General features: G+C 43.9%; 1 protein-coding gene across 4 annotated transcripts in view; it reads right to left on the reverse strand.

The window, feature by feature from the left end:
- The window catches only part of LOC107222695, a 172,274-nt gene that overhangs the window by 3,176 nt on the left and 141,392 nt on the right, over nt 1-27,706 (reverse strand). For all 4 annotated transcript variants that reach the window (XM_046736824.1, XM_046736823.1, XM_046736825.1 and 1 more), the window contains 10 exons: nt 22,541-22,679; nt 22,066-22,133; nt 6,029-6,286; nt 2,529-2,640; nt 2,080-2,210; nt 1,510-1,759; nt 1,142-1,209; nt 950-1,024; nt 487-741; nt 1-255 (listed from right to left, as the gene is read on the reverse strand). In XM_046736824.1, coding sequence (XP_046592780.1) covers nt 1-255; nt 487-741; nt 950-1,024; nt 1,142-1,209; nt 1,510-1,759; nt 2,080-2,210; nt 2,529-2,640; nt 6,029-6,286; nt 22,066-22,133; nt 22,541-22,679 — 1,611 coding nt within the window. The remainder of the gene's footprint in view (nt 256-486; nt 742-949; nt 1,025-1,141; nt 1,210-1,509; nt 1,760-2,079; nt 2,211-2,528; nt 2,641-6,028; nt 6,287-22,065; nt 22,134-22,540; nt 22,680-27,706) is intronic.

Below are 27,706 nucleotides of genomic sequence, written 5' to 3' on the forward strand. Positions count from 1 at the left end.
CTTGACTGGTCAGACGGTAAGTCCATTGCTCGGCTAAGCTTCTTTGGCAAGTATGAGAGCGTGCGGAGAGCCGAAACTCTTGTTCGTGATGATCTCCACTGCTGCTGCCTCGTCCCGTCATTTTTGACGGAACGTCACTCGTTTGCATTGAGAAACAGTATGTTTGGCCTTGTCCCGACGTTAGCTTACTGTTTCTAAGCGACGCGATAGTGTACCATGTTCCATTTTCCTCCCAACTGCCGTGACACAGGAACGCTGTGCGGAGGTAAGTAAAAACATACATTTACATACATCTGTCCCAACAGAATGTAAAATATAGAATGGGGGACATAGACTTTTACATTTTCCCCTATCGATAGCAGTGCCAGGCTGTCGAGAGTTTAACGAAAGTTTTGGTTTGAATGTCAAGAAAATTTTTGGAATATTTCAGAGGCTTGGGATGTTCTAGCATTGGTTTAATACACTGTCGAAACAAACGTTTCTCACCATCTTTTTCTGTTTCGCAAGAGTTGTCAATGCTCATTTCATTCTGACTAGTAGAACTGCAGCCGATTTCAACGGCTCCATTTTTACACTCGTCTTCTTCGCCCTCATCTTGCCAAGTCCGTCTTTCAGCAGTTCGCATGGGTTTCATTGAACGACGTTGTCGTCGCGATGGCGATGGCAGCATTTCTGACAACCCATAATCAATTATGGTGTATCTACCCGGGTGAGGACATTTTCTTTGATGAAGCATTGATGCTGAAACAAAAGAGGCAAGCATGTATACATATCTCTCTATTTACCTAAAAGCTTGTTGATTCTATAAAATGGCGTGACAAGTTTGTCCCGATAATAACTATAAAAGAGACTAATCCTCATGTAGAGATAAAGACAAAGGGTCCATTATTATGAAATATGCAAGGGCTGCATCGAGTGATGGTATATTTTAATAAAAAAAAATACTCACTAACTAGCGTTGTATAAGGCATTGTCGAAGGATCCCAAGACTCGCAGGCTTCTTCTGGCATGATTGCTTTGTGATCTAAAAAGAAAGTATAGTCATGTTGATATTATAGACAAAGTAAGTGATAGGAAGACGATGGTGAATATTTCTGTGGTTTTTATTACATATAAATACTGTTGCGTATAACAGTAGTACCTGATTGCTGAATTTCAATTATATGACCGTCCCTCTTATGAAACATCATGCAAACGTATCCGCTGTCACTGTAAAATAAAACACAAAGACTAATAAAACCGTTAGGTTATCTAAAATAAACATAGAATCAAACTCTTTCCTCGAACTGTTATTCTCATCGTTCTAAAGCACATCTCTAATCTCCAAGAATTTGTTGTACGTACCAATGAATGGTGCGAATCGACGAACAATGGTACAAATTTACAATCGAGACTAGGAGGAGATACTGAAAATTAACACTTAGCGTGATGCCTTCTTGATTGCTAACGCTATGAGAATTTTTTTTTTTAATTAAGCTTAGTGGAAGGTGCTACGTCATTTTTGCCTACCATCCGCTTGATATGTGAGCAACCAGCTTCACGGTGTATCCTTGCATATTGTCATTGGGATATAATTTCTGCAAGTTATGACAGACTATTTTTTCCTCGTGAAAACTGTCGTCGTTGTTGTCCTGCGCTCTTACTTTCAACGTTGCATTTCTAGCTGTGAAGTGATAAGTCTTTGATCCGTTCAGCGAGTGCCAATCGTGATGCTGCGTCACCCACGACGGATACGTACATCTATTGTGCCCCTTATCCACTGTAGAAGTAAAAAAAATATGAAAATCCTCACCACGTAAGAAGAGGTATCTTATATTGCATTAGCTTTGATATTCTACAACGATCTTAAGAATTGCGGATAATAAATTGAAGAGTTTTATCAATTAAGAGAGTCATAAGTCGCGCTTTCAAAGTGTTTCTGTAATTTATTGTGAAAGTATTCGTGGATTAATTGCAATAACGGATGAGTTATGGTTATATCAATGGAGCCATACATGCGTGTAATCACTCTGTACTACATTATTGTTTATTCGTTAATCGCTCATTCCGATATATGATAACCATGTGGACTTTGTTCACCTTTGGTCAGTTTTATGGTCCGCGCTCCTTCAGCGACGGACGTCAATCCGTTACAAGTTGCATCCTCGGATTGAGCTAGGTCGTAAACCACTTTTCCTTGGTGATGCGGAGTTTTTTCGTAGAGGAAGCATCTGAAACGTGTTAATAATGAAAATTCAGGCTTTCCATTGAATGGATGTATCAGTTGACGAGTGAATTCACTAATTGATATGCAAATTTTGCCATTTAATAACAATTATGCGTAATACGGTTAGTAAAAAATTTTTTATCGCTTTTGACAGCAATGAAATGAAATGCTACGGAATAAATATATTCAGAAGAAAAAGAGACACGGCATTCTGACTCGCTGGAATACTGGCTAAAATTGCCGTGTTATAACAGCAGACGAATCCGGTCGATGGGATGATAAAATTAATTATAGAGTGGGAAAGAACATTATTATTAATCACCTGAACATATCCTCGTTAGACGCAATAATACTCCGTCCGACGCTTTTCACCGTCCCAACCAAATATTTATTCCTACCATCCTTCCAAGTCGCCAAACACTGCAGCTCCTCCGCTAGAAATGTAAGATAAAAATAATGAAGAAACGTTCCTACATTTTGAACTTGATTATATTAGCATATGTTCGAATGTATAATGCATGGGAAAATTCTTGTGTAAAAACGATGGGAAATATACGTATACATCCGGCACTAAAAATCCCATGCATCGAGAGCCACTGTGCCATAAAAGTCCGGTAATTCAATTACTTTTATAATCCGTTTAATGGCTTCGATCCATCGATGCGTCCGTACTTTTGCCCGTCCGTCCATCCGGATATTCCGGTCTGTCTGTACGTCGGTAGCTCACCTCCGCTCGATGTTTCATCAAGCCGCGATCCGCGACTTGCAATCCGCAGAAGCCCCGCCGCTACCCTCGCGCACGCTTTGAACCATCGACTATTTTTCTCTTCAGCTTGACCGAACCGCCGCGATTATAGGCCGTCACATATTCGTTAACCGCACGTTTCCCAAATAACAACTTTTCACATTTTTTCCTTCACGGGGCGAGCATCAATTTTCGACTATTGAAGTCTTGAATTCCATCCAGCCGAATAAATTTTTTGCTCGAGTAACTGTTATCGTTACACATTTTTCTAAAGGTGCAGAATATTCGCATGAAATTTTATCCCTTTTGAAAAATCATTTACGTTAGAGGCTTCAACTTTTTTTTTTAGCAAACTACCTTTCTCCGAAATCTTTGGCGTCATTTTTTATCCGAAGTATGCAACAATAGTAAGAAAAAATTAACTGGTAAAAATCCAACAATATATTTAAAAGAGAAATCTTGCCTTTTAGGATTAACCAAAAACTTTCATCTATTCGCGCGATGGATGATGGATTTTCAAATAGTTGTAATCAATTGGCGATGATCGATAACTCGATCCTCGTTACGGAAAACCTTAAACTTTGTTAATTTCGCTGACAAATTTTACTAGTGAAGAAACCTCGAAATTTCACATGAAATATTTATAAAGCGGCTGAATATTTATTATCTCCATTTGTCGAAGCTATAACCGATCATTATACCGCCGGTTCCCTTAAAGATTCAAACGAGAAGAAAAGGTTAACCAGCAGCTGTTCGATCCCGCGGGACATTGTTACAGATGAGGGTTTTCGTTGATTGAGAATATCCGTTATCCCTTCAAGTTCTGTAGAGCGGGGTACAAATTGCGGCTAGCTAACAACTCGCAACTGGAGAGAGTGAGTGTACACAGATCGATGCGGTTGTGCCGGAAGTAGACAGGTGGCCATTACAATTAATAATCTTTGGCGTCGCACGTTTACCATGATGAATGGGTTTGCGACAGAGACACGCAGGCTTTATCGACTTATCTGCGTGAGCAGGCAGAGCCCTATAATCGAAAAAATTGCTCCCCTCTTGTCGCGCCTCGAGTAAATTTCCGCTAGCAAGGTGAATATTCTGGAGCCGTTAAAAAAACATCATGAGTAACCGTGAAAATAAAGAATACGTATGAGTCCGTGGTCAGCAAAAGCGCGAACCTTTCGAATCGCGGTGATCCGAATCACCGGACTCGAAATGCACCCTCGGCCGTAAGGAAACGCATAAAGACACGCAGCGTATCAATATTTATGGCTAAAACTGCGATATCTCGGCAGATTTTATACTCGGTCTGCCGTAAAGCATGTTTTTCTCAAAACATCCCGTGTACGAGTCCTGATGAAAATCTGACGAAACTATTTCTCGTATCTACTTCAACTCGCGATAAGGAAAACCCAGAAAACAAGTCATGCGTGGTTGTGCTGATTAGTCAATCACGGGAATGCACTCTATTAAAATCCGTTAACGTTTCAATTTCATTTCACTGAAAACAAAGCCAAGGCATCTGCTCGTAAATCGATGATAGGTACATAAAGAGTCGCGTGAGGCGATCGGCCCATTTTCAGAAAATTGCTCACCAGAAAAAGTAATAGTTATTGTTTCTGGAATACAGAAAATAAAACTTGCAATGTTTCAGTGACCATCTTCCACGTGGATCCATATCGCAGCTTAGATTTATGTACGTATAATAATAAAAATAATCTCAAATACAAAATGACGTTAACGCGATATTTGCAATTTTTCTATTTTAACGATTCGTGGAAATTTAAAGTCGATGAATCTCTAGAATGTCAAAATAATTAAAATAACCACTTTGGCCAGTTTTATGTTCCATGAAAATGTATAAAAAGACAATATTATAACTTGATTACAATTAGAAGAAAAGACAATCACTTACAAAGGCGATTGTTTCGAATAATAATTGTCTCTTCCGATCCGCACGATTATAAGGATAGTTTTCTACAATCGTTCGAATTTCTCATTTGTGTAAAAAAAAATTGAAATTAAAATCGTAGTTTTATATTACCTAATTAGAAATAACATCAAGTTTTCCTTCTTCTTTTTTTGAAATATTACATTCAGATTCTCCGTCCAACAATGTGCTATGCACTGTGTATCAGTGTAGCTGTTTCCAAATGTGAAGTATAAAAGTTAGAATGAATCGTTTTACAGGCTGTTCATTTTTACGTCATCAAAATCGTCATCATTTTCGCCTCCTTGAAATAAACGTAAAAGTTTGTCGTAAACGTTTAACCCTGATAAAAATATTTCCCCGCAATTTAGAGACTTGGGGATTCGAAGGCCTCACCAGCTGTGCGGAAACGTTATCGAAGAACATTAGGTACAGCACTACTATACACCTGTGATATGCGGGATATAATAATTGCGGTTAGTATGGGAAAACGCGTCTCTGTCACGAGATTTTTAGATGGTGGCGCGTTGTTCGCGGTCGTTCGTAAAAAAAAGTCGTTTCTCGTTGATCGTTGTCGTTGGTTAGCTACATCACTGCCGGATATTACCCTGCATATACCGACGGATATCGAGGCTTACCTACCCTTGGACCACATAATCCGGGTGCGTCATAGACAGGCAACTATAACATCCCGCAGATCCGTATACCCCGGACACTCACACCGCGAAGAACTCAAGTTTTATTAAACGTGGATGGCTTCCGACAAACGCGACGTTATCCGCGGACCAGGGTTAGGGATATCCGCACATACATCGGGTCGTCCGCCTCGCGACGTTTCTCGGTGTTCGGAAGGCCCCGTCACAATGGAACGGTGTTTGTACGAAACTTGATTTTAAGACCGTTTCATTTTTATCGACCCCTCACAAGTTTTATCTCGGCGTCAAGGGGGCGTAAGAAAGCGTACTTCGGGCACCCAGGTTTCGCCGAAGTATCGTTAAAGCGGCCGCGGCCAGCTCGGCAAAGTGGAATCTCGCCGGTTATATCCTTGCCCGTATAGCGTTCTCTTATAGCGCAATACCCACAAGCCACCACCACCCCGCTCCGAATAACCTAACGTAACTGAAATCGTCTCCACGGCATGTATACTCACTGCTACTTTCCGTCCTCTCGACATCCGGACACGCCTGATACTTCAACAACAGTTTACTCTCGTCCGTACAACTTTCCGCGTGGCTTACTGGATTCGTACACTCCCCGAGTCCTCGGCTGTACGAAAACTTGAATGGCGCCCCCGTGAAAGGGCAGGCGATCGGCCTCGAATCCAGTCGGAACATCGAGATCAGGCTCTCGTCCGACGATATCGAGTTGCACATTTCCTCCAGAGGTGCCAGAGACCTGCACCATAATTCTGCAACAAAAGAAGATACAATTACTTTTCAACGAACATCATTTTACATGTTTTACTCACAGTCAGATATCATACCGTGGTGATAAAAGTTGCGATCACTGCTGGAAACGTTTGTCATCACGTTTCAGGCAACAAATACACTCCACGCATTTAGAATTACAACAACTATCACATCGCTATCCGCTTCTATTTACGTAGAAAAATCCTGACTTCCTCTCAAAGTACATTGTCCGATTAAAAACAATAGTTAACAATTTGTGTCGCACGACGCAATAAACCCGGCTGTCTGTACGTGTATGTATTACGATCAGCGGCGCAGGGTGTAAACTTATGGGGTTTGCGGGGGTGATAGGTGTGCGCAATACTCGTAATAGCCCAAGCGGGGTTTTGAAACCGAGGGTAGAAAATGCGACAATGATTTGACTATAAATTTGATACACTGCCCAAGTATTCCTGCACCATTATGTTATACGATTTTTTCACAAGCCCGGTCGAAACTTTTATCACCATAAATTGTCCAGATCTGCTGCTACACGGCTATATTTACACAGAGAATGATATTCGGTCGCAATTCTGTCTGGTAGTTCCAAAGGCGCTGATCGAGTAACACGTAGCTGATCCTGTAACCGGATACAATAGGATAAAAACTCTTGTAGATCATCTACTGTGTAGACTCGGACATTACGGTGATAATGCCAGTGAATTACAAGGTGTAAAATACTGCTGTGCAGGTAGCGTTGATTGCAGAGGAACAGACGTAATTATCGTCAGCGAATGACTGCGTCGTTGACTCGCCATCAAAGACTAGAGGCGAAGGGGATGGCGACGCGATCGAGCCGAAGATTATCTTGTTTACCGCCAGCTCTGAGAGGTTTTCGAGGTATGCGTCACGCCTTCGCCCTTTTGATAATTTATGCATTTCGGGATAATCTTTCTGTAAAAGATAGGAGCTGGCTGCTGCTTCAGTCCCGGCAGAAGAACACCGCCCCCTGCCTTGCGCCCCACGCAGGCAAGTTGGTGCGCGGTGAATGGGAGGCGGTGGGAGACGAGAGGCGGAGAGGCGGAAGGACGACGGAGGACGGAAGATCGTTATAAGAGCAGCATGCCCCAACTGGGTTACGGGGAAGCTTAGCGCTAATAAGAAATTAGTAAAACAAAGACACGACCCTAACAACCGCCATTTTGTACCCTTTATCTTCCCGTGCCATCCCCAGCGCTCGCCATTCTTTTCCAAGATGAATAACTCTGCCGCCAGTGTCTCGCTCCGCCTTGTCCGACGAAGCTGGCAAAGGCTTATCTCTCTTATACTCCTAGGAACCGAAAGATGTTTTTCAGTTTCGAAATACCTCAAATCCCCCCTTCCGCGGAAGAGTAATCCGGCAACGAGGATCCCGTGAGACTTTGTATGCACGCCCGAGGGATTGAGCCGCCTAATTTGAAGATGAGCGATGTCTGGAAAGCAGTTACAGTACGAATCACTTCATGATCATACTCAGTGCTGAACGTTTCACTACGGAAATCGCAGCTTTCGACTATGTCAAATTCAGTCAGGAGCTTCTTGCTCGTTTCCTAAAATGGCGAGGCAACAATAGGCAGTACCTATTAGACCAGGATTGAACGTTGGAAAATTGTTACTTGTACCGTCCAGAACATCGAGGCTATACACCTATACTTGCATAGACCTTTTTCCCGAACATTCCAAAGGCGTCTTTCAACCTCAACACTAAGCTGAGAATAATTTAAAAAATGTTTTGGAGACATTATGAAAATTTGCCAATGATACACATACCGTAACGATAATCAACCAATCGGATAAGCTGAATTGATTGTTCTTTTCACCGCAGCACAAATAATGGTATATCTCAAAGGCATACGCAAAGCTTTCTGTATCAGCAACTGATTGTAGCAAAAGAAGAATCTGAGCAAACAACGGTGGTGAAAATCTGCCATTGTTTCTGTTTGAAGCTGCGGCTATGATTACTTGGCTGGTGGATGGTATCCGAGTAAAGTGAGTGCATGAGGAGGGGGTGGAGGTTCGAAGCTCGGGGTCCTTTGAAATGTAAATGCTAATTGAAACGCAAAAGTTTGCGACCTATATCGGCTGCCAACTCGACTGTTCTAACTTGCGCCAGTCATCCGAGATGCACAGCGCCGCAGCCATTTCCTACAAATCTTTTTCTTTTCTCTTGCATAATGTCTTCCACCTGTAGGTGTACCGCCTTCATCTTCCACCGCTATTTCTCCGGTTATAACGTAACGGGAGAATAACGGTAGCTTTGCCTCGGGACAGAGTGTACCTAAATCGTGCACGCTCAGTTCAGCTAGCTTTTTAGCTAGGGGTGGTAATGTGGAAGGCACTAACACGAAATTCAACTGTGATCGAATCCTTCATACTCTCGACACGGCGTCCTTCGGGCAAAGCCGAGTAAATACAGGTACAACTTATATAATACGTATTGAACCCTTCAAGTCGAACTTGGCCAGTAATACCGGTTCGTCCGAAACTTCGTGCGACTGTGGATTTTGTGCACCGGTTCTGGTAGCAGCCGAAGTTCTACACCTATTCGCGTGTCTTTCAGGGAAAATGCCGGCCGAGAATTTAATAAGCGGGGAAAAGTGGTTGCAATTAACGAGAATTGAGGCGAGGCGGATGAGGAGGTTCTCTGGATATCCGCTACCCACTCATGCACCGAATTCACGTTCGGTGAATACTAAAACTTCCTGACCATCCGCGTATGCTTTGCGTGTTTGCAACTCTGACATAACCGGGACCGGGTAGATGAAACCTTTGACCCCGGTAAGGTATAGTTCAAAACGGAAAATTCGGAAGGAATAAATGAAAAGCGCAATTGTTTCGCGTTCTTACAGCTCATATTTGGGCCGACTATAATGCGTATAAAAAATTTACGAAATTTTGAATACAAAAAATCGGAGAAGTGAAACATTTTACTTATTTTTTATTCTCTCATAGTCATTAATGCTTTCAAGCGAGGCAAGACTGGACTCAACGTATTTCTTTCGGGAAATTACGTCAATATGGGGTCTGAATAAATCGGTTTCAACGTCTTCCAAATATGGACTGGAAAAATTCAAATGTGTTTTCTTTTTTCGAGCAAAACACTTTTCCTCTCAGAGACGGTTCGAACAACCGATTCTAAACTAATTCGACCCCGAGAATCGCAAAAAAGATATTGAGAGCATTGTCGGACCAATAGATGAGAAAATACGAAGAAAATACGGAAGAATTTCACGCTTTTTGACCGTAACTTTTGATCCATACGTCGGTTATCTGCGTAGCTATTCAGCTTTTACATTACCGTATAACCAGCGTTGCTGTCATTGTAAGATAAGAACACTCGATATTTCCACCGCCTGTAGCAGCATCGGCATTTCGAATGGCAATAAGTGCAAGGTAGCAGCTCTCAATGACGTATTAAATCAGATATTTGTAATAGTTTTTATTGATATTCAGTAATACGAAGAATGAGCATTAAAGTAAGATTAACTATGCTTGCCAGGCATTCCTGGACGTTGTTGAGTGAAATGAGAAGAACTTCATCGTCTCTTAAATGGAAAACATCGTGGACGAGGTGAAGTACTGCTGCGGTTAAGGTGAAGCAGTCTCGGGAAATCGTCAATTTTATTATCTTCGCGAATTTTTAATATGGTGTAAAATTTTGTATAGCAAAGTTTTATTTCGAGCGAATATCGCGTGAATACGTGAGAGGCGCGGGAGAGGAAGTTAAGTTATGCACGGCAGGGAGTTTGGCTGGCGTTGCCATCCAGCGCCACCCCGGGAGGCAAGAAATTATGCCCAAGTGCATAAATTATCAAAAGATCCCTACGCCTAGCATAAATCCTGGAGCCGCGGCAGACCACGCGGCTGCCATGCCATGCCCTTGTTGGATCAATTGGCGATGCCTAAATAAATTTAGGAGCCCCAGGGGTCTCGACTAATCATTCGGGATTAGGACCCGCTAATGAGAAGACAAAGGCTTTATTCCATCGCTAAATTCGATACGGGCTTACGTCGCCTCTATTACAGCGTCAACGAGTAGATACGTGTACACGTTGTAATTCAGGCCGCCTTTTCGAACACCAGATAATGACTCAAGTCGCCGAATGTATAACCAGCATGAATCAGAGATTGTAGACTTGATTTATAATTCCCACGGCTCTTCGTCGCGACTAGTGTACATAATACCTACGGCCTTTTTGCGAAGATGTCAAACGCTACCGGCGATTTGACGAGTCGTGAATTGTTTGTTAAACATTTGTCATCGCCAAAGACCGCCGTTGAAGCAGCGTTGTCGCGACGCCTCGGGTATCAGCTGAATTGCATTCCCCGTGGAATTCCTTCTGTTTTCGTACCCTATTATATACATCTATACCAGACTTCGGCAGACTCCGCTTCGGGGCAAAGTCCACAGGACTCGAATTCTTAATATTATATCTTGTCTATGTCTACCCGAGACACATATTCAATAAAACGTGCCAGTATTCCGTCAGGGCTCGGTGCTTCTTTGAGTGGGCAGAAATTCTGTAAACGAAATCAGCTCGTTTACTATGATCAGTGTTGTAAGTTAATTGACGATGATCCGTCGATGATAAAAATCAGACTTTTGGTACGGAGGCTCGTGAGGGGCGTATACTTTGAAGCCTGACGGCTACTCACGATCCAGCAAGCATCGCGGCATATTTAGGTATATCGGGCCTTTGGTAACAGCGCTGATTTCACGCTTTTTCCCCTACATCCTTCAACCCTCGAGGACTTTGGCGGTGAATCCGATTATAAACGATGGCAGAGTGCCCGGAAGATGGAGTGGGAAGGGTAATCCCAGTCCTTGGAAAGAATAAAACCGTGGCCGTCACTGCAGTTTTGAGAGTACGTGCGTGAAAATTATCAGCGAATACAAATAACGAATAAGTATGAAAATTTTCTCATCACTCGAGCTTTACAAAAGTGGGAAAATAATCATAAATTACTCGCAATACAAGGGTATCAAACAACCCCAGGAAATGTGTTATCAATATTATTTTTACACTCGGTATGCATGTATGGTACACGTAACGTAAGCCCGGGAAAACGCGAGAATGAAACTCAGTTTTGCCGAGTAAGGTAGGGTAAAAGGCCCCACAGGCGTGAAATAATAATGAATATACGTGTTATTTGAGTATGGAAGATCGATGACAAAGACCAGGCAGCCCGAACGGGGGGCATGAGAGGGGGCGGCTTTGACGCAGGGACGCAAGAGGCAAGTAATCAAATATTCCGTTTCACAGGCACGCGAGTTCGTAGTATTCGTTTTATAAACGTAATTATCACGATTTCACGAGCTTGTATTCACATCACACGTGAATAGCTGCTTCTATTGTAGTGCCTATACATATAGTTTTGGGCAAACAGAAAACTGTGTCAACATCGTTCATTTCCATCAGCGATCATATGTATATTCTTCACACTTTGTGAACTGATTTTGATGACAGATCAATCATGCGGATTCTTGCAGAAGCAGAAAATCTGTTCAACCACTACATCGGTAAAATATGATGAGCACAATGATGTGCGTAATGAGATTGCACGTATAACAATTAATTTTTCATCAGTCGATTCAACGAACTGCGGGACTGTAAATTTAAAAGAATATTCTCGATGCTATTATTCAATTTCGTATATAGGTTATTTTACGCCGCACAATCCCTTGGCCAAAAAAAAGTATCGAAATGATTTTCGTGGCAATTGAAATGCTATCTGCAACCGTGAAAAAAAAAGAAATGTTTTTTTTTTTTCAAAATTCATCCTAACCAGCGTATGATCAATTTTCCCCGCAGTCTCCCCTATCATAAATCACACGAAACATGCAATACGCATGTGTGTACGTATCAAGTTGGGACACCGCACGCTACAACCTACCCCTCACTGAATTTTTCCACTCCGAGCAGGTGCACAAGAGAGGATTCGTGTTTCTCTCACTCTACACGTTTGCTCACATTTTCGTTCATACCTATATCTTCTCGCCGTTGTTGCCGAATCGCATTTGGGCTTCGGCATATCAGAGACGAATCGCGAATGAATTTTAGAAAAATTTGCATATCGCAGCGACACGTTCCTCTTCACCTGAAAACTAGTCCATTTTCTTCAAACAATATAAATTTCCGAATTACGACCGAGCAGAACGAACCTTCATAATTTTCACATTCCCACAGCACAGGCTTACAAAATCGTAATACATCTGTAAAGTGTAAAAAGGGCGATGCACGTGATGAGGTGCGACTTTATTTTTCACGGCGAGAGATTTGATCTCGCCTGGAATATGCACACGGCCAAGGAATGCGTGTAAGAGCGCAACGATAAATTATCGGTTCTACGTATGTATCGGCAGTGATCCGAAGAGGGGCGCAAAAGCGCAGGAGGGCAATCCGGGGAACACGGCAATAAAAGCGACGGGAATCAATTATAAGAAGGCCGAAGGTGGCTAGAGGCTTGATCAGCAAGACTCTCGTCACATTTACTATCTTCACCCCCATTCCTATATATCCCGAGTTTCACCCCTCCGAAACCGGCCCATTCGCGGCCAAACGGTCTCGCTCCCACTCAGGCGAGATGTCGGTGCCTCTCGCTACAACGTTCCCAGCCCTCTTCAGTCTTCGCTTCTCTAACCCGCCCTTAGCGCTAGCCGATCAGCAATAAAGGGTAGATACGCTGAAAGACTATAATCTCACCCGGCTATTCCCGAAAGTTGATCACAGCTCCGGCGCAAGGGTCGCTCACCCTGCGTGTGTGCGCCGCCTCTATACGTGCCCGAGTCGATATTCGTGTTTTTTCCTCCACGCGGGTAGGTGTAAAAAACTCTGCGAAATTCGATTCGCGCGTCTAGCGGTATGCATTTATTCACTACAGCTTCTGCACGTCCACATTAAACATGAATACAACTATAATGATTAACGCGGCGCAGTAAACGTATTTCTGATTAAAATTGTAATCGTGGTAGTTATTTCCTTTTCCATCAAAAGAATCGATAGTAAGTAAATCACTTTTCCACATTTCTAAGCACCGTTTCAACGCTCATTCGTAATTCGATTGTTGAAATTTTGAGGGAACGTAAAGATTTACCATATAGTCGAGCTGTGGAGGCTGAGAAAATGTTTTCATTTTGTGAACTTGGACTTGGGATATAACGCGGAACGCAATCATCGAATTGGCGATGAGTAATAGCGGTGGACCGGAATTGAAACAAAAATTGATTTATGAATCATTGTCGTTCGTAGCATGTGAATCCCGTGAGTGATAAAGGTATTAATTAAATTCCGTGTTCTACCTGTGTCGCATGTGTAATGCGTATATGTTATATAAATGTATACATGTATAATAGAGACGGACTGCAACGCGGGAGAGAACCACCTCTGCATCAGAACGTGATTCACGCGTGTACATGGGCGTGACTATTCGACGCCGGTCGACCGAGCCGAACCTGAACGTGAACCTAAACCCTGAACCCTAAACCCGAAACGAAACTCGCCTAACCTACCTAACGAATTTATGGGCGGAAATGGCAGCGTATACGCAAATGCTCGATACAACCGCGGTCACCGGGGGGTCGCTGCTGCTGGGGTGGCACGGCAGTGCCAAAAACCTATTATAAATTAATTTGACCGAGTTTGCGGGAGGCTACGAGTGGAATGTGTGCGAAGAGTGAACGCGTCGCCACCTAGGTAGGTACCTCACGACTCTTTCGCTCGTACCCCGCGCATAACTCATTAGAGCCCAGAATTTGAAGGCATAAGTCCCTAATTAATTGACAACTACAAGCTACTCTCAAGTCGTTTATATGAATTACACCCCGCTCTGGCATGAATATATGTGTGTGGGTAATGCCGAGAGTGCGTACGCAAACATTAGGTTATTTGTTTCTTGCAGGATTCTCTCCGACCAGCTCACGGTAGACGAGAGAGAGTTCAGGGTAGAACACTGTAGGCATACTTATTAATTGGGAAAACGCGCGCAGCAGCAAGCCTTGAAAATTGATACTTTCACCCCCGAAGAGTAGAGAGCGTCACGTAGCTCGTCTCCTTGGCTTCATCCTGTAATACATAATGGCGGGACATTATAACCTCGTAGTTAAGAGCTTTCCAAAGGTATACGACTGGGTATTGGTGTGCGTGTAATACTTGGCTCGTTTCAACAAGGGACGTAATTTTTCGAAATTCCATCAGGCCATCGGAAACTCGATACCGAGTGGCGGAGAGAAAGAGAGGGAAAGAGAGAGAGAGAAAGTGAGGCTAGCGCGATTTCTTCCGTTGTTTCTGTAGAGTATGCAGAGCGCCGGCGGTAATTCGATCCTCCCCATTTCATTTTTAAATTACCCCATCCTTCCACGTTTTAAATACCCCCGGACAGGCAGGACTCGACTTTAATCTTGACATTTCATTCCAATTGCGATCGTCTCCCGGATTCTTTGGGGGGCGGCGTGTTTAATACCAACAGCCATGCAGAGGCGTGCACGCGTGTATTCTGCATCGTCCACGTGAAATCGGAAACCTGTGATTGCGGTTTAATAACACTCTAATTAGTGCTTACATTACTGCAGTGTAATACGCGGACGCGGGTTTCCCCTCGTGCAACATCAATTCGACTAATTCAACCGGCGTATATAAATTGCACTGTGAGAACCGCGCTTCGCAAGGTTTTCTTAGAGAACCGCCATGTAAACCGCAACCGCCGCTCTTGCTGCAGTTCTTTCCAGGTTTTACTGGCTCGAGCATGAGGCGAACAGGACTAACCTGCTGTAATTTTTCGCAGTACACCGACAATTTTCCAACCGCCTCTTCACTTCACCCACAGGTGACTCACTCGTCCGACCAGCAGTGATGGTTACGAACGTCGCTCGAGTGTCGAGCAACTTTCGGACCCTCTGATGCATTGGGTTTTAAAGAAGAGACCGTATCCAAAAATTAATCAATTTCGTGTAAATAATCGATCGGAGCTGCGTGTGCGACACAAACGTTACTTGAAATCTTTTTTACTGGGCAAGTGTAAATCATATTTACACCTAAGTACTCGAAGCCATGTTTTTTACTTCGAAGGGCTTGACTGCAAGAATAGACCAGCTCAGGGAGCGAATACGCATTGGATAAAATTGAACTAGTATCCACATGTTGGTAGTACCCGAGGAACTTGTCACTCCACTCAACGCAGCATTGACGTTTTTGTGGGCTATCCTGGGAACTAGCCACGTGTGAAAGATGTTCCGAGTACATACTTAATTATTTTTCGTCACGAATAGGGCGTATATCAGATAGGAAACTTTTCCCTCCTTTATTCGAGCGTTATTCGTATATTTACGCCGAACCCAACAGATTGGTTGTTTGATATAGACGTACAAGGTTTCGAAGCGTGCTTGAAGATCCATTTATTAGACAAACTGTAGTAACGAGATGGTAATCATATTTCTTCTGGTATGGAACGAAATACGGTGTTATTTATTCTAATTTCTCTCTTCCCGTAACGACGAAAAAATATCATATTACAGATATGCAAGAAATTTGTGTGTTGAGTATTTTTGTCGGAACTCTGAGGCAAGCTTCTCTAAAGGTAGCTTACCCGACTGAAAATTATTTGTCCGAATATTGAAATTTTGGTACTGAAATTAACACGCTTTTGTATACCTAGATAGTTGATTTTACGTTTCGTATGCGTCGTGTCGATTCTCTGCAACCTGCGTTACGCTGTTTCCGTTATTTCAATGAAGCGACGTCGTGAAATACGAGTAGAAGTAACACTCGATTCAACTCCTTTCGACTTGGAATATTCTTTGTGTTTCTCAACACACCATCGAAACGTAAAAGCAAACAACAAAATCTGTACGATATTCGTAAATATCACCTATTGGACATTCAAATTCTCTCGAATACGGAATCTCTGTTTGACGTGGATGAAAAGAAAATGGATGTCTACTCGCGGGGTGAGATTTTGAAAGAATGCTCTCCTCGGTCTATCTCTCTGATGAAAAGGGTCAGTGGCTACTGAGCAGCGAATGAGTGACCGGCGCGGCGGCCCTTCGACGAAAGATCGAGGGGGAGATAGGAGCGAAACCGAAAAAAGTCTGAAAGAGAAAGAGAGTGAAGTGAAACGGTCAGCGAGCGGAGAGGGTGCCGCAGAGGAGGCTTGGCGGTGATACGGAGGGCGAGAGAAAGGAGGATCCACGCCGCGCGAACGCGAGATACCAATCAGTAATCTAGTTTTTGTCTCCACGGATTCTACGACGTCGAGCGTAACGCACCTATCCACGTACGTATGTGTCTTACGCGTGTCCGGCGTTCACACGGCATCGCGTTATGCGCGGAATATCAAAGCCAGAAAGGCCGTCGTCGATCGTAATAGAGGATACTATCTCGCCCCGAAAATCTCCAACCAAAGTGTCCGAGAAGGGCCGATACAACGCGACGGTTTTCGCCTTGGATCACGAATAATACAACAGCGCGAGCGTCGATTTTTGTGTCCCACGTCCGGTCAATCACTGTCGGTCAATCATCGTCAGCCGCTCGAACAATCCTTCGATATATATTTTTTCCTTCTTTATTTTTTGCTTTTCCGTACTCGTTAGAAATACTCTTGTGTCTTCGGCGTCTTTTGGCGAGCTCGCCTCGTGCGTCGGTAAACAAATAATGTGAGCATGTGCGCAACTCACCTCCATCCGTTCCCGCTGCTACCCACGCTCCCGATCATTATTTATGGTAATCCCACAACGTGATACCGGAATGACATACACGCGTGTATTTTGTCTCGCGTTGGATTAGGCGGGGCTCCGGGATAAGGGCGGGGTGCTACGTTTCGGCTGAATCATTGCGCAATAAAGCCTAATAGCGATAATAATCACGGTACCCGATGACAAAGGGGGATAGAGAAGGAGAGATCGTCACCCGGCTCGCACCCTGCGTGCGGTGAAAAATACACCGCCACCCACGATTCCTCCGTTTCACCGCAGGTACCGAGGAGCGTGCGGTCGGGTTTATTGAAAAAATAAAAACCCAGAAAAATGAAAAAATACTCGTTGCGGGATGAAAACGGGAATGAGTCGGTAAGGTGTAGAGAAACCGATAGCCAGTCCGAGGCTCGCTCATTGTCAGATAATATTTCCGTGGTTACGCTCCGGCGAACGAATCAAAAGCCGATATTAACGACCTGCGGCATTCGAGGTGCACGGGGACGCTCCAATAATCTTCGATGACACCGCGCATTTCCAGATTTAATAACGCATAACGGTTGGACTCGGGGTTCGTTCGAACAGAAATCAACGTGTTGCGAATTCTAGTTGATATTAGGCACCTCCGGTGCCGAGGAAAACTTGATAAGGCCTGCGGCGAGGGATTCTAGTCGCGGAGGTTGGCGGGGTGTATTTTCTTAATGGTTTCGATGCAATTTATAGTTTGCAGTATTCGAAAGACTATCCATTACCAGGCTCAGAATGAACGATATTTCCACATAGTTCGCCGATCGTCGAACTTATAGATCGGTGAAAATGATTCAACCGACTTTACAATCGAGAGCTTATCCGTTACCTTTAACGTGTCTAAAAGTCGCGCAGAATCCGATACAAATTTCACGATAGAAACGACGCGGAAGATAAAAATCGCAGAGTCGAATTGCGGTGCAGCTACGGTATACATCTGTTACTTATACGTATCCAGCGAACCTTCGTTTCGATAACTTTCGAGCGCCCAGGGTCAATTTCCGGCCGCTAAAAGGTACTGGTATCGACCTCGAGGAAACGTATTAGGAAATATAGGTATATGGTGCAAGGTGTTACGCGACGAACGCGTATGAGTATCCTCCAAGTGGACAGAATGCGCGCGGTATACGAAGCAATTGATGCCGATTGACGTGGAGTTGATTTCAAGGTGTACGCAATCGAAGTACGACGAGCAGAAAGCCGGGATTCATTGTTGCGCGCGGAATGTGTGAATATAGCGGTAGAATGCGGAGAAGGCGGAAGGGAAACATTGAAACGTTCACTCATCTGGGAAGTGAAACAGCCAGACAGGGAGACAAGGAGAGACAGAGAGCGATCCTTGCGCAATCTGCGTTATCATTGCCTCCACGCGTGCACGCAGCCACATTAACCGGGGAATGTCGAGAGGCAGGATAATAGTTGGGTTAGGTTTATAGGGCGGTGGAAACCGCGAAATACCAGCATTCATTATGATGGCTCATTTCTGCGGCCCTCTCACTCTCGGAATTACCATCCTAGGTCGGCGCGCCCCGCGTCGCTATCCTGCCGCCGGTTTCCCACTTTCCGGGTCCCGCGTCGTGCCATGGATTCCGAATTAGTTGAACCGGACAAGAAAGTTCGGAGCCCGATCGACCGGGAACTCGGGAGTCATTTCCGGGCCGACGAGTATTCGCCTCGTTACCTTTTACAGATTGATTTTAGCCCCCGACGAGCGATTAGGATCGTGAGACGGTATAACAACTCATTTTCCTCACTGCATCGTGATTCGTGAAAAAGGCCAAGAGGGGTTGGATTTTTCGACCCCACCGCCGGATCGGGGAGAGCTATTTTTTCCTCGGGCGATCAGACACTGCCTGAAAGTACAACGCCCCGTGTCTAGAATGAAATTATAATACCGAGGAATCTAGAAATTTCAGAGAAGTCATCTAAGCTCGGAGGCGGAGGAGACGACGCCGACGGTGAGGACGAGGACCATACCGTACGCGTGTCACGAAATTCGTTAAAGGTGGGAGGAAACGGGTCCGCAGCTATCATCCCTCAGGACTTTACCCTGAGAATTCGCTCGCCTGGAAAATGACATTTCTGATTTAACATAATAACGCGTCAAGGGTTCAGAGGTGACGCTTAACTTACTTGATGCTCCCTCGTACGGCGTCGACTGTACCGCGTACTTCCACAAAGAGGAAACTCGGCACGGGGTGCAGCGTCTACTTATATTCCGACACACGCGAACACTCGTGCAGGCAACGGTGCTAAATTGAAAAAAAGAAATCTACGCTTCGTTCCGAATTAAGCCAGGCAGCAATTCGAAGTGTATGAGAATAACATGAAGGAACGAAGCAAGCACGCAGCGTTAAGTGCATCACAATTTTAAGATGTGCCGCACGTACACCTCCTATGTACCGTTGCCGCGTATAATAATTCAGCAAGCCAGTGTATGCAAATTTTGATAAACATTTTAATTAACGTCGGAACTAATAAGCTTCGGTCTTGTGAGGCGTCGAGCGGCTTACCCAAGCCTCACACTCACTTCTTTCTTGCGATATGAAAAATACGAGTAGTAATAAAGAAGCCGTTTGCCGCATTACGTTTTTCTTCAACGGGCGATGAAATATAGCGAGAGAATCGTACAGTCACAGACGCCGGAAAAAAAAACGCTGGCAATCGTTGAGGCCAACATTGAAGATCAAACTCTTTGAGACGATATTTTTCAACTCGAAGTTGAAAACTCGCGGGTTCTCAGTATCTGAGCGAAACTTATCCCGTAGGATTAATTCGAACCTTATTTCTCAAAGATTATAGTCGAAAACGTTGACCCAGTTTTCGGCAACAAGTTATACTTACACTGGCATTTTTAATTATTTGGATAAGCCATTCAGCTGCACGACGAGCTGCTTGTAACGATTGAATGCTGCGTTAATTACTTCACGGTGACAATGCCGGATGCTCAGAGCTTCATTATGTACGGTTGTCGGGACCCGAAATTAGATATAAATATATTACGAGGGGAGTAGAAAGAAACAACGAGAGAGCGAGACTGGAGCGAAGATAAGGAAGATGAAAGTCAAAGCTTGGCATCCGCGATCCTGAGGGTTAGGTTTATTACGGCCGTTCAAATTTCAGAACCCTTTAATTTCATCTGGGTAGCATTCCTCTAAACTTCTATGAGTGAATAAATTCGAACCTGCGGCCATGCACGGGGAGATTTACGCGGTAGTAAATCGTCTGGACGCTAAGAAGCACCAAGAGGGTTGCGTACGCAGGGGTAGCTGCGGGCCTTTGCCCGGATTTAATCTAAATCGACTGTGAAAGAAACCCAAGTATGGTACAAGGTATTCCTCGACCCGTTTCTTGGCAATCAGTGCCTCCTCGTTCCCGCTCTTATCACGCGAAGCGGCGAGACGGCGTTCGGTGGAAAAGCTTCCACTTGACTAGCTGTAAATCAAGTCTCATCACCGTCCTAAGGAGGACGATTAACCAGGATATAATTATACTCGCAAATGAATTGAATCGCGTCAAGCTCTCCGAACTAAGGCGGTCCAATTATAAACTGGTGTGGTCACGGTAAACGATTCGAGGTAAGATCGACAAAGCAATAACGAAACGATGAATGGAAAAAGATGATCGCAGGCCGGGGGTACAGGTGTTCCGAAGCGGATTGCAAATCATCTTGCATCATTTACGCTTCAAGTGCACTTCGTCGAAAAAAGGTTCCGTTCCACTTTTGACGAGGAGTTCGGAAGGCCCGCAGCGGTACCTAATTCCTAAATTATTATTTTTCCTCCGACTCTTCTGGTTTCCCATCCCATTTCCTTCCTGACAAGCCTTCGAGTTAAAGTTTCGAGATCGGCCATATGGCACTCGCGTGTAAAGTTCGAACGAACAAGGTTCGGCAGCAGTTCATAATCCAGCCGGGGTTACAACGTTTCGAGAGTGTTGTGTGTGTCAGGGAAGCGATGCGGCTACACAATGGACGTCAGTTCTAGTTACGGTACGCTCGTCAACCTCGAGTAACAGCTCGATGGGTCCGAAAGCGCCTTCATGACGATCTGGCCGCGGAGGAGGGTCCGCGGGACCCTGCAAAGAGGATGCCTCCCCGCCATTGTCTAGGTTCACGGGTGCGTGGCGATGCGGGGAAACGACGATACGCTGACCACAATGGATACGCATACCTCGGCTGCACGTGAGCTTCCAGTTCGTCCGATATTCCGTCGCAGCGAGGAAAATTTTCCAAAAAAATCAAACGCCCTGCTACCCCGTTTTCTTTGTCTTCGAGCACACCCCGGTGTCCGGTCACAAATTTATAATCCATGAAAAGGTGTCGCGGAAAGGTTTCACATTTCATTGTAAGAAATTCGCACCCAACGGTCGGTATATTACATCACCGAGCGGAGTAGTTAAATTGCCTCGGTCAATTAGAAGTAAAATTGTACGAGGAGTTGTTGCGAGAGAGTGTCGGTGAACCGGGTAAACATTGTTTTATCGTCGATAAGGCACACCTATGTTGATAATGCATTAGCGTCGATAAGAGCGGAATAAGGGCGGTTGCAGCTAGGCTAGGTGCGAGTCGCATGCATCGTCCGGGATATTACGCATCGTACGTACATATAAATGCGCTCGAAGGCTGGGGTCGTAGCACGCGGAGGAATATAACGCCTCGACAAAGTCAACCGCTTGTACGTTACACGGCCTCTATAACTCTCGACGTGGGCTTAGTTCTCGGTTAGAAAACGAGTGAAACAACAAAGTCTTAGTTACGATCTGGGTGGAACCAGAAGAGGTCGACAACCCCCCGGGTTCATACTACTTGGGAAATAATCCTATCAGGAGTCAGGACTTCCGTCTCTGGAGTTAGCCGATGCTGGAATAGCACCGAGCGGGCGCAACTTCAACGGGGGAAAAGAGTTTTAAAGAAGCCCTCTTCGAACTCGCCTTACGGAATACGGTGCTCTGGTTGACGGGTAATCAAAGACCATGGATCAATGAAAATGGCCAAGACGGACGAACGAACATCGCGGTTACTAACGTGTATCATAATCAGTTACTCACCCTCTCGGAATTGTATCACGTTCTCGTGACGTTCGTTGATGATCATGCAGCGGTAGCAGTTCTCCTCCCTGAAACGTGAAATTTGAACAATCCGTTTACATACAGCACTTTTCACGGAACGGTGTACGAGAATTTCCACGAGAAGCATTCTATTGGTGTTCTCAATCTGTTGCGCAGTGTGCTAAGGTGATGAAATTTTAACACAGCGATATACGCTGAGCTTCGTCGTACATGGCGACAATAGAAGGCACATATATGCAAGTGGGTGAAATTTGTATTATGTCAGTTTTCTCTGGACAGGTTAGTGTAAATAATAGAAGCAGATTAAAAAAAATTTGTTCGTTGTGAAATTTGATTCTGTACGTCCGTATGAAAGATACACTAGATATCTCAATCGTTGCATTATGATAAATTACTGGACTGCAACATATTGACTTCTACGTGAGACATTAGAATCATGACAAGCATTACTTACGCCTCATGAATGATGTACATGTCATTTCTATTCTCGTGACACGTCCTGTTGTTCAGTATTGTCGAATTCACGAAAACTGGTTCAGGTTTACCAGTCTGAAACCAAAGGCCGCTCCAACTGGCTGGGAACTCGCATAATCCTGAAACAAAAAATTTTTTTTCTCTGGTTAGATGTATATGCGGAAAGAAAAGTGCTCAGTAATGGAAGAAAAAGGTGAGGCAAAAAACGTCGAGGTGCAATAAAATGGGGCTTTCTCGACAGCGAGTGCTGATTCATAATTTCAACAGACAAAAAAAATTGTTGCGCACTATTGTTATCCGGATTTTAACGTAAAAATTCATTCCCCACTTCACTGAGATCCTCCAAGAGGTGAAAAGGCAGCCTTGTTCCCCTTATGGGACCTTATAGTCGTCGCGTGAAAAGGACTCTACTGTCTCGAGTTGAAGTTTTTTCGAGTTCTTGAGCGTATGATGTAGACCGCCTGGGCAAAACGAAGTCTTGCGGAGCCGGCACAAGTGCTAAGAATACTAAATATAGTTTATTATGAGGGAGGAATGGTTGGTTGGATCAACGGTATTGCTTACGACTCAATTATATTTTAAGCCAGTGTCTAAATTGCGCCTTTGAACGTGTGGCTCGCCTTGATTACTGCCATTTGGCGCAAGACATAGTGTCACGTATGCCTGGATGTCTGTATTTTCAAACCCCCTGAAAGTTGTGACGCGGTGCTCGGGATCATCCCACCATTGGCGCGACAATTCCGGCATTTACAAATTCCTCGATTTCGGATGCAGGGCAAAGTCTTTCAGGCATCGCGATCGATGCTGTAAAAGATGTCTTCGCGGATTGAAGAGCTCGCGTGTGAAACAAGTTGCGGCCTACACGTAGCCTCAGGCCTTGTGATCTGGCAAACTGGATTAGGAATTACGGTATCGTTCTTGTTCGCCTGCGAACGGTTCAACGAGTAACTCTTGTACCGCCACCCGGATTAAGCGACTGCGATGTGTTCTTCGGAGGAGATTTTGCGCGTCTATACATTACGCCCCTATTCGACAAACTTCGAATTTTCGAATTGTTTAATTATTATTATAAGAGTATATATATGTATAATACACACACACACACACATATACACAGGACGCCTCCTTTATCCTCGACGCTTACAAAACTTTTCAGCAGTCGGAGGAGGAGGATGATGCGAAGTTTTCTCGATTCCAAAAGCTTTCAACTTTCTACATGAAAATTATAAGGAACGCTCTGCGCCTTCTACGGATTACGCGTCTAGAAGTTAATTTACGACAAAGGGAAAATATCGACTTCGTATACCGTGTTTTAGGTGCCTATGTGCCGGTGTATTTCGTTATACAAAGACTGTTCGATATCGTTGAATAAACAATCGGCGTAAACTTGACTTTAGATATACTTTTATACGCTCAAATTCAATAGCCATCTGTCTAACTGCGTTGATTCACGCGTATATCAGAAATACGCCAAGCGAGATAATCGCGGCGCGACATCGCGTACGTCGGGTGGCTACCGCAGCGTAATGCTTGATCCAATTTGCTACACTTGCCACAAAACATCTGCGTTCGTTATTGACGCTATGCAACGTCTTGTTTAGCAGGTTACCGCATTTGTTGTTGACGTTACGCGCCTACGTTATTAAGAAAGCTATAATTGGCCGAGCCGCGACTCGGACACTAATCTCTCTAACTAGACTTACCGCCGACTCAACGTCACGTACTTATCAACTATTACGCTGCCTAACGCACGCGAATCTTATACAGGCACGCACGCCTGCGCGGTAATAAACTGTTTAAATTTCAGAAGCGTAAGACGGCGTAGCGAACACAACAACAATTCCGTGCTAGCTGATATGATTGCCGAGTTAAGTAGTTGAATTATAAACTTAATCGAGGTCGAGGTTTTCCATACGTATCTATAAATTTTCTGTGATTTATCATAGTCAACGGCGAACAACGGATGATATCGGTGTAATCTCAAATCAGGTTACATCATTTTGTCCAAACGGAAATTCAGCTTCTCGCGATCTTTTCTTATAAAATTCACGACGTAGATGAAGATGTTATTCCAAGATCTTGCAATTAACGCTCAAGTGAACGAAAGTTTCACAAATTGTGAAATGCTGGGTCCCACGTCACCTTGGTCTGCTCTCATACTCGTTGTCAACCGATCTCGTCCCTGACTTACGTAATTCACGAAACTCTATACCTTAGGTTGAAAGATGATATTTTCGAAACTGTAACACACTGCGTAACCCTGTCCAACCTTCCGAAATATATCTTGTCGAAATTTTTATACCTTGTCCACCTTGACTACATTCAGCCAATTCTATATTTCTCCTCGTATCGGCATCGGTATCGGTACGTAAATTCCCGAAAACGAAGAAACGAGGAAAAAAAACGAATGAAATCCAGGTATGCGGAGTTGTTGTCCGAGCCAATTAGCGTTTCCTCGTGTCTTACTGACTCTGAACGTACACGCGGTTACCGAGGGAAAGCCGAACGGTGCATGTCTGGACTCGACTGTACATATACGGTCCTGAGGTGGAGAACGCGGGGGAAGCCGGGCGTGTATCCCTCGGGATAACATGTCCCACGTAATAAAGGATCACCCGTAGCGACGGAAGGATGCCATAATGATAGCCGAAACATAATTACAAGCAGTAGAATCCGCGTGGGTACCTATACATATAGGTACATGCGTGTTACACGTATGTGTATCTCCAGCGGTTTATACATGTTGACCCGCAAGTCCGCCGCGGACGGCGAGTGGCGGGTTCGACCTCAAGCCAGACTCGCCGGTTGTTTAGTCATTTTCTCTCAATTACGACCAGTCGCTGTTTGTAACGAGTAATTGAAATCTCGCCGGGAGCAGTTCGACCCTTCAACCCGTGGTGAATTACGATTCCGGCTGTCAAGCTGTGCCGCTAAATTTTAAAGCTATGTACCCGAATATAATTATCGTCCCGCCTAGAAATTCCGATAACTTCAACACCCTCCTCGGCTAAGATCAATTAAAGTCAAACTTTACAGTTCTTGTATTTTCAATGTTATCGTTAGCCAAGGTAAATTTTTATCGCTAAATATGCCGGACATCGTCTTCAAAGTCGTGTATATATTTTCGTCGACAAAGTCAAAGCGAATACATATTCATCCATTCTGGTGAATACATATTCGTTCGCAAGTGTAGTTAATTAAGTCGAGTTAATAATGTGTGAAGCAAAGAATACTGGTAAAGAATATTGATCGAAGTGAAAAAAAATATACCATGATAATTGAGACGCGCTCCTTTTCCGAAAGGTGCAAAATGAGCTAGGCGAAATCAACTGCAGTAGATCAGCAAAAGTGATAATCCGAGATAGATTATTAAATCGTTAAAGAATTTCCCTCGTACCCAGAGAATTCCCTCTCTTTCATCGGAGTTAACGTACCGTTTGACAAGGGTCTAACATAAGAGACACGGCTATACACAGAAGCAGAAGAGTAACGAGTTCATGACTATGGGACCGGGGCATTGGGCACGCGCGATGCTATTAAGAAATCGTCGTCGGGAAGAAGGACGGAGCTGACAATAGGTCAGAGAGAAGGAGTTCGAGACTCGACGACGATGTCGACGAGGCTTTGGGACACCGAGTGAAGGAGTGATCGTTATATTTGGGGCGGCCGTGCCGGGACGAACGCTTGTCGCGGGGCAATCTAAATGCAGTTGGTTCCAATATAGTCGTTCCGATGAGTCCCCGATAAATTCGTTCCGGGAACGAGGCTGCGCCCTCGTCATGGCGCGTTAGGCGAACACGCGACAGATAACAGACCTTTGGAGACGAGCCTTTCAACTTCGCCGAATTTCAAATTCGTCCCCAACACCCGGGAACCCCGGTTAAAAATATAAACGTCATCCCGGTTTTACGTCCTTTATTTCCGATTCATCATAAAGCACCGGCTATTTCCGCACCCGCTGCAGTCTTCGTTTGTTTATTCAATTTCAAACGGTTTTATTCACGCTGCCGTCACCGTTGAATCAAAGGTTTCTGGTACCTACTGTCAAAAAAAAAAAACATTCGTCAGATGGAAGGAAACTTTTCACAACAATTACTGCAATTGATACCAACTTCATCATTACCTCGTGGAATGATATAACTTTAAGAATTCACTTCCGAGAATAGTTATATCGCGTGCGGATGATTTTTGTAGCGTGTTATTATTACACATACCTTGTGAGAAATAACGTTGCATAACTAAAAGTTTTTCAAAATTATTTGCATTGTATACATGCGTACAATATCGACAGGTAAAACTTTACTCGTTATAGTTTCGCGTAATAGGACTTTCGAGAGAAGAAAAACTTCGTCGATAGTTGAAATAATGAATAACTCGGACGTCGAAGACCGATTGTCTGACACAAGGGGAGCTACCGTGCAATAATGAGCGCTGAAAAGAGCGTCTCAATTTTTTGTGCTTGATTCTATGACTTTTGTCCTGCCGTTTTTCTCAGAGATGGGCAGTCTGTAAGTACATTTGTACTTAAAATAACCTTAGTAATTACGAAGTACATTATACTTATGTATTCGATATCGTCTAAATATCGAGTTTTCATGTACTTCGCACTTTTTGAAACAGACGATGCTAAGTACGAGTGTATTTTGTATTTCGTGAAATGGAAAATACCACGTACCAATGTATTTTGTACTCTGTGAAATAGGAAATGCTAATTCAAGTCGATGCAAAGACTTACATGCTGATTCGGCATTTTGTGACATTCCTAAATACCTGAAGAATATTTTGTATGAGAAAATTATCACGTGTAAATTCAAAATAGTAAAAAATAGTTGCAACGTAAATTTTTGAGAAAGAATTTGTTTATTTTCGGAAACATATAACAGTAAAAACAATATTATATACATCAATAAAACATCTGCTAGCATGACCGATACAACCGCGTAAATTTAAAATGATAAAATCACGTATACTAATGTTTAAAAGAGAAAAATACAATTTCCTATTTCTCGATTTATATACTCTGTACTTACAGAGCATTGACGAGTATTATAAGTACCTCAATATTGTTGTACTTTGAAATTACTCGAATTATAAATAAAAAGTACATCAGTACTCATTGTCAGTACTTATTGCATTGCTCGATACA

The sequence above is a fragment of the Neodiprion lecontei genome, chromosome 4 (genome assembly GCF_021901455.1).
Source record: "Neodiprion lecontei isolate iyNeoLeco1 chromosome 4, iyNeoLeco1.1, whole genome shotgun sequence".
NCBI lineage: Eukaryota > Metazoa > Arthropoda > Insecta > Hymenoptera > Diprionidae > Neodiprion > Neodiprion lecontei.